Source organism: Urtica dioica, chromosome 8 (assembly GCF_054948205.1).
Source record: "Urtica dioica subsp. dioica isolate 48M chromosome 8, U.dioica_male_clone48M_v1_H2, whole genome shotgun sequence".
NCBI lineage: Eukaryota > Viridiplantae > Streptophyta > Magnoliopsida > Rosales > Urticaceae > Urtica > Urtica dioica.
The window spans coordinates 29037004-29045554 of NC_142763.1; the positions used below are offsets into that span (position 1 = coordinate 29037004).

Consider the following 8551-nt stretch of genomic DNA (forward strand, 5'->3'; position numbering starts at 1 on the left):
TGCTCTTTAATGTTTTTCTCATATTTAACACTAATAATTAACATTGGTACTCCCGAGTAATGGTCTCCTTTTATAAATGCAGGGGTTTGTCTTCAATATTTAAAGTTTAAAGTATCTTTGTAATTCATGTTTAAGTGTCCAATATAATTACTATTATACACATTCATCTCAAGTAAGAATATATTTCTATAGTAATAACAAACGGGTCAAACTTGTCCAAACCTCAATTCATGTCAAGTATTTTTAAAAGGAAACAGAAAAGTATTATTAATATATAAAATGATAAATTACACTGTTGCCCTTTTAACTATATCACTTGTAACGTATCACTTTTTCAAATTTAAAATCATGCACCACAAATGCTGAAATTCTACATTGTAACAAACATCTTCTATCAAAATATTTGTGACGCCCGTCCAGTATGAGATTATACTTTATGCACGTGGATGACTTATTTTGGAAATTACGATAATATCCCTTATTGATGACTATAATAAATCATTAAAGAAAAATATTAAATAAATATTTGTTATAGCCTTTTTTTTCTTTTTTGATTTATCTTCTTCTTTATCATTCAAGTCCTTCATCGAACCTTCATGCCCTCCGTTGAGTTCAACAACAGCTACATAATTCTCTCCTACCTCGACCTCTCCTATGTGCCCAACCACATCAAACTCAAGTTCCTCCTTTTCTTCCTCCTCAAATCCCGGCGCGAGAGAATCATCCCTGAGTCCGAGTCGTGACCGTCCCTTTTTGTCAGTACCAAATTCGCCAAAGCCAGAAGTCAATGTCAGCGAGTCCTGATCTGTTTTCATTCTCGAAGAAGAGATAGAACAATTCATATCAATGTCAGCCCCATTTATTTTTGTGGGGTCATTTATTCGAACATCTTGTGTGCATGCATGTGGAGGCGATGAAGCTCACTGATGGAGGTCATCATGGATTGGTAGCGCGGGGGCTTACTCGTGCATCGGTGTTTGGCAACACGATTGAGTCGTAATCAACACCGGGAACCCCCTCAACACCATCTTCGATGCAAATAGGTTGATTGTAAAGATATTCAATAATGCCAAACCGGACCACACGCATATGTGAGTTGTTTTTTGGCCTAGAAACGGACCGCACACAAAACAAACATGTCGGGCCCGTAAAAAGAAGACCGAAAAGGAAAACCACCACCAAACCAGAAAAAAAATGTTTTCTTTACAATATATCTTATAGCTCCCGACCTGTCCCTAAGGAAGAATTATTATACTTCGAGCACAAAGAATGAAGCCATAATAAAAACATGTTTTGATTTACATTCTCAAAAAGTGACATTCCATCTTTCGTTGTTGAAAAAGACTTCCATCTCTGACCTTTTTTTAATTCCAAAATCCGGCCAAAACACCGACTTTAACGGCCTCAGAACTACTATGAACCCTCGTTAGATTTCGGTGCAGAGAAAATAAGTCGCTGAATGAAAATTGCGGCTTTTCAGGTACCACGATATTATAATTTCAAAAATTTCACCGACGAAATCTAAAAAATTTAAGCAAAAATGAAATTTCAACACTAAATTTTTGTTAACATTTTTCTCAATTAGTCATCGATCACCGACATCTTTATCACTAATTACAGTTATGACACGTATTTTCTAGTTGATTAGACTAGCATGAAAAATAAGAAACCTATAATCATCTGAATGATCGAGAATGATCGAGACTGGTATCCATGAAAGAAATTTGCAGGAACACTCCCTTCGAGTTAATGGCAATACTGTGGCTCACCAAACCTTCGAATATTGCACTATGCTCGTCAAATCATTGTTGAGATAGAATTGACCTCTCATGTTTTAGCTCTAAAACCTCTTAACTATACTCGATTGGAAGCTTTGGCATTCTCTTTACTTCCCTTTATCCTCGATCAAAGTTAAATAGATTCTAACTTTTTATTTTTATTTCAAGTCTTCAAACTTTTCATATCGAAAAAAATGTTTTACCGTCTTTGTTATTTTAGAATTTTTTCATAAAAACGTTAGTGATTTGTAGTAACGTATATTTTTCATAGTTACTCAGACTCCCACCGCGGTTCACCATCCAGGCTCAACCGCATAAATTGTTAGATGAAAAATGAATCTACAACTTGAAACATAAATTGTTGTTTGAAAAAAAAAAACACATTAATTATAGTATTAATGACATTGTAAAATTTGGATACTATATATTTTTACATTATCATATTTGATACTTTAAATTCTTCTTTTTGTAGGTGCATGTTTACGTGAAGATCCGAAGATAGCAATTCTTCGGAGCCAATAGTTTGATTAGCTATATAAAAAAAACTATATCAAAAAGATAAAGTCAACTTTGAGACAAATCTCAAAAGATAACTCATGTACATTTTAAACCAAGAAACAACAAAAATAAAATAACTAAAACTAGCAAAGTAAAATGCTCACTCGGGGAAATAATGATATCACGAGAAACAAAGCTACCAACCAATGTATATCTAAAATTATTAGATAAATAAATAAAACGAAGTTATAAAAAAAACGCCTAAATAGCTTGCATAAAACCACCACAAAAACTATCATAGCATGCCACATCAATACAAACGTATATAGACTGATTTCTAAATCAAAAGTTGACTGAATAAACATACAAATTATATATATACATATATATTAGTGTAAATATAAATAAATAATGTGTCTATCGTGCACTATGAAAGCATAATCTACTGACCAAAACAAATCAAATACACCGTGAGGTAGACATTAAATAAATAAATAATCTCACCGTCACACACCCACACGACATAAGAAAGATAGAAAGCTAACAACGCAAACATATAGTATAGACTAAAAATCATATCACAAAAGAAAAGTATAAACAACAAACAAATAAATTACACTGATATGAGCATCATACTCAAAACCAATTTTTTTATTATGCCACGATCATCACGCACTACACAAAATACAAGTATTTAAAGCCACACACCACAAAAATAAAAGACAACCCATTAAAGAGAAAGTAAACTAAGTAAACAATAATGAGTACAAGCTCAAAATATATTCATAAGGCTACATCTTCAAAGTACTATCACGCACAAATTCATAGAAACCAAACAAAAAATGGAGAATTTGCATGAACGACACTACAAAGGAACCTACTTATAATATAAGAATTAATCTCATTTTTACCCCCTGGACTCGTACCTCGATTACATTTCACCCCATGTACTCGGAAATGTTGCAGAACTAATATCAGAACTTAGAGACGTGTTACAACTTGCCACTTCCGTCAGTATTTGGACGTTAAGTTTAACTTTTTTATGACGTGGCAATATTTTAAAGGGTATAAGAGTATTTTCTATTATTCGAAATACTTTTAATATTTAAATATTGTTATCAGATTAAATATTTAAATAATTTCTATTATTCGCTCTCTCCTCTCTCTCTCTCTTTCCTTTCTTCTTCTTTTCTTCTCTGCATTTTTTTCTTTCCTGGTTCGCGTGGGTTGTGTTTTGTTTCAGCGTGTCATCCTTTTTCGAAACCTTTAATTTCTTCCATAGACTCGCTAATGTGTCATCCATTCCGCCCAAACCCTCATCTTCAGCCTCGGCCTTCTTTCCCTTCTCCAACCCCGCCGCCTTTCCCTTCTTGGGATTCCGAGGTTTCTTCAACTTTAACAACGATCCAATTAGCGCATCGTCGTCTGAATCAAGACCAACGACGATTTGCTTCGGACGTTTTTTCGAACCAAACTTTCTCTCACCGCCATCCATCTTCTCGTCGCTACCTCTCCAGGTCTCAACTTTTTCCCCTGATCCTAAACCAGATTCAATGCCCAAATCAACAAGCATCGATCTCCGAAATAAATCTTCACCCGAGGTTTTAAAAAACGTTAAAAATATTCGTACTGAGGAGTGGAAACAGTAAAACGCCTCACCACTTTGCAGATTTTCACTCACTTTTACTCAGTTTCAACTAAAAAACGCAACCCTAAACTTCTAAGTCAAAACCCAGGACAAAATCCCCTAAAATCCAAATACACGAAAAATCCTCCGGCGGGAAGACCGGCTTCACGGGCCTGGCGGGTCGCGATTGGGCCTGGGCCGAGACTCTGGGCCCACTAAAGGACTCGACGGTGTTGCTAAGGCTGCTCGAAGCCTGAACAGCGTCTTTCCCGTGGACATCTTCGACGACAGCCCGGCCCAGGTTAGTAGACTGTGTTAGACTGAGACCTCAGCGTGTGAAGGAACGACTATGCTTGAAGCGTCGTTGTATAAACGATGCTCGTGTATGTCGTTTGCTATGCCGCTGATTAAAGGATAACACTTGGTCTACGTGGATGGCCAGGATTGAATGTCAACTCAATATATATATCTGGAGTTGGACTCAGAAGGAATCCTCTTGAGTGAATCTAGGGTTTTCTCTATACGAAAAAACATAGAGTTGTTCAGAGCTATGGTCGGTGAGATCGATTGACACGGTCTAGTGTCTGAGAGTTGTTCTTGATTACTGGGAGTCTTTGAGCTGTAATTTTTTCGTCAATTCTTCTTGTATCTTGTAATTCTCTGTAAAAACCTAAAGTCTGAGTGAGAGTTGGTAAGCGAGTTCCACTACCGGAGCTCAACGTGCATGTAGTTGTATTTTACAATGAAGCACGGTAAAAATCCCTTGTGTTCTTTTTCTTTTCTGCTCAAATCGTATATCGTCTTGCGTGCTTAGCGTGTTCTTTGTGCTTGGATTTCATACAAATTCACAACAGTGGTAATAGAGCCTTCATCCCAAACACAAATCCCCAACCAGAAAGCTTTCTCGTGTCTTGCCTCCTATAAAACCCCAATTTCCAGGGTTTTGGGCTGATTCCCTGAATAAACCATCTCCTCTTGCGATACTCCTCTACCTAACGTTTCTTCAACAACACAATTTGCTCGATGAAGATGGAGTTCTTTGTGTTCGACGGAAAAGGCGACTTCATCGGTTGGTCCAAGAGAATCTGGGCGTTGCTGTCCCACCACAAGGTTCTCATGGCCCTGGAATCCGACGAGGCCAAGTGGTCACCGGATGCGCTAATGAGGAAGTCAGAGATACTCGAAGAGGCGTACAACCTGCTCATCCTCAACCTCTCAGACGCAGTCCTTAGAAAGGTAGATGGGCTAGATCCAGCCCTAGAGGTATGGTACAAACTCAAGAACCTTTATCCTGACCAGACTGCTCCTTCTCTTGCTTTCTTGAAAGGTGCCATTTTCATTTATAAAATGAATGTCTATGTGTATTGATGATAATCTAAATGAGTTCCTTAAGATGAACCAGTTGTTGAAAGGCTCTAAACAAGCCCTTGATGATACTAGCTTGGCTGTGATTCTCCTGAACTCCTTGCCGGAATCTTATTATATTGTTAAAGATTCTCTTCAATACACTGGTATTGTGCCTTCGCTTGAGTTGGTTATTGCAGGTCTAAAGACTCGTGAAATAGAGGTCAAGAATCAGAAGCTAAGTGCAGGGTCAAGTATTTATGTTAAGGACAGAGTTGACTCAACACCAGGCAACAACACAACCAACAAGAATAAGAAAAAGTCCAAGAACAGCAACCCCAGTTCCAAGACAGAGACCATGAAGTGTTTCTACTGCAAGAATCCATGCCACATCAAGAAAGACTGTTACAAGTGGATCGCAAAACAGAAAACCACTAGCCCAGAAACAAATGTGGCTTCCACAAGTGCCACTGACGACAAGGTCTTTGACGTCCTTAATGTCAACGACAGTATCAGATCTTCTGAGTGGATCCTCGACTCTGGATGTAGTTTTCACATGTGTCCTTACAAGGACTAGTTTGTTGACCTTAACACAGTTGTCACTTAAACTGTGTATATGGGTAACAACCATCCATGCAAGGTCGAGGGAATAGGCAACATCACCCTGAAGACCCATGATGACAGAAAAGTCTTATTCACAGAAGTGCGTTTTATCCCTTGTCTCAAAAGGAATCTCATATCCTTGGACGTGTTCGATGACAATGGATTCTCTAATCACATAGAAGACGGTGTTATCACCATAAGCAAGAAGGGTAAGAATCTTTTGACAGGTAAAAGGCAGAATGGCCTATATGTCCTGTGTGGCTCTTACTATTCTTTTAGCACTTTTGTCGCTCTTGTGAGTACTAACCTTGCAGATTCTGACAAGTGGCATCTCAGACTCGGTCACATGAGTCAGAAGGGCCTGGATATACTTGGGAAGCAGGGTAAGTTCGGTAAGGACAAATTCCATTTCATAAGTTTTCGTGAGACGTGTATAATGGGAAAACAACATAGACAAAAGTTTACAAAAGGAAATCATTTTTCAAATCATGTTCTTGAATACTTGCATGCTGATCTATGGGGTCCTGATAAGACTCCAACCCATGGTGGTTTCAAACATTTATGGTCTATTGTCCATGATCATAGCAGGATGGTGTGGACTCACTTGCTGAAGTCCAAAGATGAAGCTCTGGAACATTTTAAGAGTTGGCAAACTCTTGTGGAAAACCAATCTGAGAAAAGGGTGATATTCTGGTCCATTTTGTGCTTGTAATAATAATAATTTTAGTCGTGCGCGGTGTTCAAAGTGATTAGTAAATAAAACAGGAATACCAGTGTAGAATAGAGTATTAATGAAAATGTATTCTTGATGGCAGATATGAAACGAAGAAACAACTCCATAATCATGTTCTAATCGCTACTTTCTTCTTTTCCCCTTAATACAAGTGAATACCAAAAAAAAAAATTAAACAAAAAACAAAATTATACCTGCAATTCATGACTTTTGAAAGAAAGAAAATATCAGCATTGCAAAAGCATCTAAGCGTCGTCGATGTCAAGTTTGCCTTGATACACACTCATCAAAAGAGGCACTTCCTTCTCATACTTGCTCACATACTTGGCCAAGAATGTTTTTTCATTGGCCGTTAGAAAAGTATTAAGCTTCAAATTTCCTCTCCCCACCAATCCCTTCCTCGATAGAACTTTCACAACCGAACATCTTGGCCGTATTCTCTTCTTGAGGCTGTAGCACAGAATCACAGGATATCTCATGATCTCCATCGTCGGATGTCCCATCACATTCACCAGATAATCCATGGATCTGTGAATCCTCTCCTCACTATATGCCATACAATCCGGGTGATATTTATACGCACACAAAATATCGGATTCCGACCAACCCCACTTCTTGTAAACCTTGAAATTCTCTCTCCATCTCTTCTCACAAGCCTCCGAAGAAAACGTCCGCAGCGCAAATGTAAACACAGTTTTATTCGGATCGAAACCCATGTCCGTGACCTTCTTCACAACTTGATTCAATCTTTCTGGCTCGAGGACCATAACAACTGGAAAATTTACGAACACAGAAACAATTCTCGAATCGCTGATTCCTAAACCTCGCAATAGCCTGACGTTAGAGGAAACATTTTCCCAGTGTTTCTTAATTGAGTACCTGTGCTTCAAGACACAGAGAACTTGTTCGTCGGACGCGGACATGCTCTTGAGGAGGTCGAAAGTCGGAACAATACAGTTAGTCAAGCTTCTCCGCAAAAAATCTGCATCTGAAGATAGAGCTTTTGCCACGGTCTCCTTTGACATCCCTTTCGAGTAGAAAAATTCGAGCTTGGGCAAAAATGACTTCGAGTGATCCGACAACAGATAATGTGGATTCTTCATAATAAAATTGGAGATCTGGGCATTCGAGAGCTCGTAGTCTCTGAGGAATGCGAGTACAGAATCGGGGGTTTCAGGGTTTCGGAGCCGTACCTTCTCGGAAGCGACAATGGCGGCTTCAGGGGTCAAGCCGCAAGAGTTCACCAAGTAAGAGACAGTAAAAGATTGAGCCTTTTGGAGTTCATTGTTCTCTGAGTCTGACGAAGAAGAGGTGGTCGAACTGAGAAATCGAAGGCAGGGTCTTGATTCTGAGAGAGAAACTCCATTAATGGCTGCGGAGATTCGGAGCCTTCCGTACAGAAAAACACGAAACATAACTGGTATGTGACTTCGTTTACGCTTTAAATTACGCTTTGGAGAGAATGCAAACACAAAAGAGAAAGAGAAAGATTGTGCGAGCGGGAATCCAGAGTCCTGAGTTCTTACACTTTTTTTTTTTTTTCCTTCTGCTCTATCAATATTTCATATCTGCATTTCTAGGTTTTGATACACGAGAATAAAGAAAAAAAAGAAGAGTTTTTAACTTTAATAATTTTTGTAAAAAAAAAATCTAAATCAATTAGATACATTAAATTATTATTTTTATAAGGCCATTGTGCACATTTGGGGTCTTTTTTAAATTTTTTTAATTTTTTTTTGTATTCTTGAAAAAAAAACATTTTATTTTGTAAATGTAAAGAGAAAAAAAAAATGAAAAGTGAAAAATTGTCCAATTTTTTTTTAGTAAAATAAGAAAATTAGTTGGTTTTGAAATTTAATCTACAAAGTCGGTATTCATGTCATTTTTTCCTTAAAGAAAATGTCCCCTTATATACTTCATTTGCGCTCTATTTAACGCCAGTGTCAATTAAATTTGGGTGTTCAAGTT

The 8551-nt window shown here is 37.8% G+C and overlaps 1 protein-coding gene across 1 annotated transcript; it reads right to left on the reverse strand.

Annotated features, from left to right (window-relative positions):
* Nucleotides 1-6828: 6828 nt before the first annotated feature.
* On the reverse strand, nt 6829-7998 carry LOC149388973 (transcription termination factor MTERF8, chloroplastic-like). Its single transcript, XM_089622538.1, has one exon. The coding sequence runs from the start codon at nt 7996-7998 to the stop codon at nt 6829-6831; it is 1170 nt and encodes a 389-aa protein (XP_089478664.1).
* Between the last annotated feature and the right edge of the window lie 553 nt (nt 7999-8551).

Excerpts from the sequence above, each read along its gene's own strand:
- LOC149388973 (XM_089622538.1), bottom strand. The coding sequence starts at position 7,998 with ATGTTTCGTGTTTTTCTGTACGGAAGGCTCCGAATCTCCGCAGCCATT.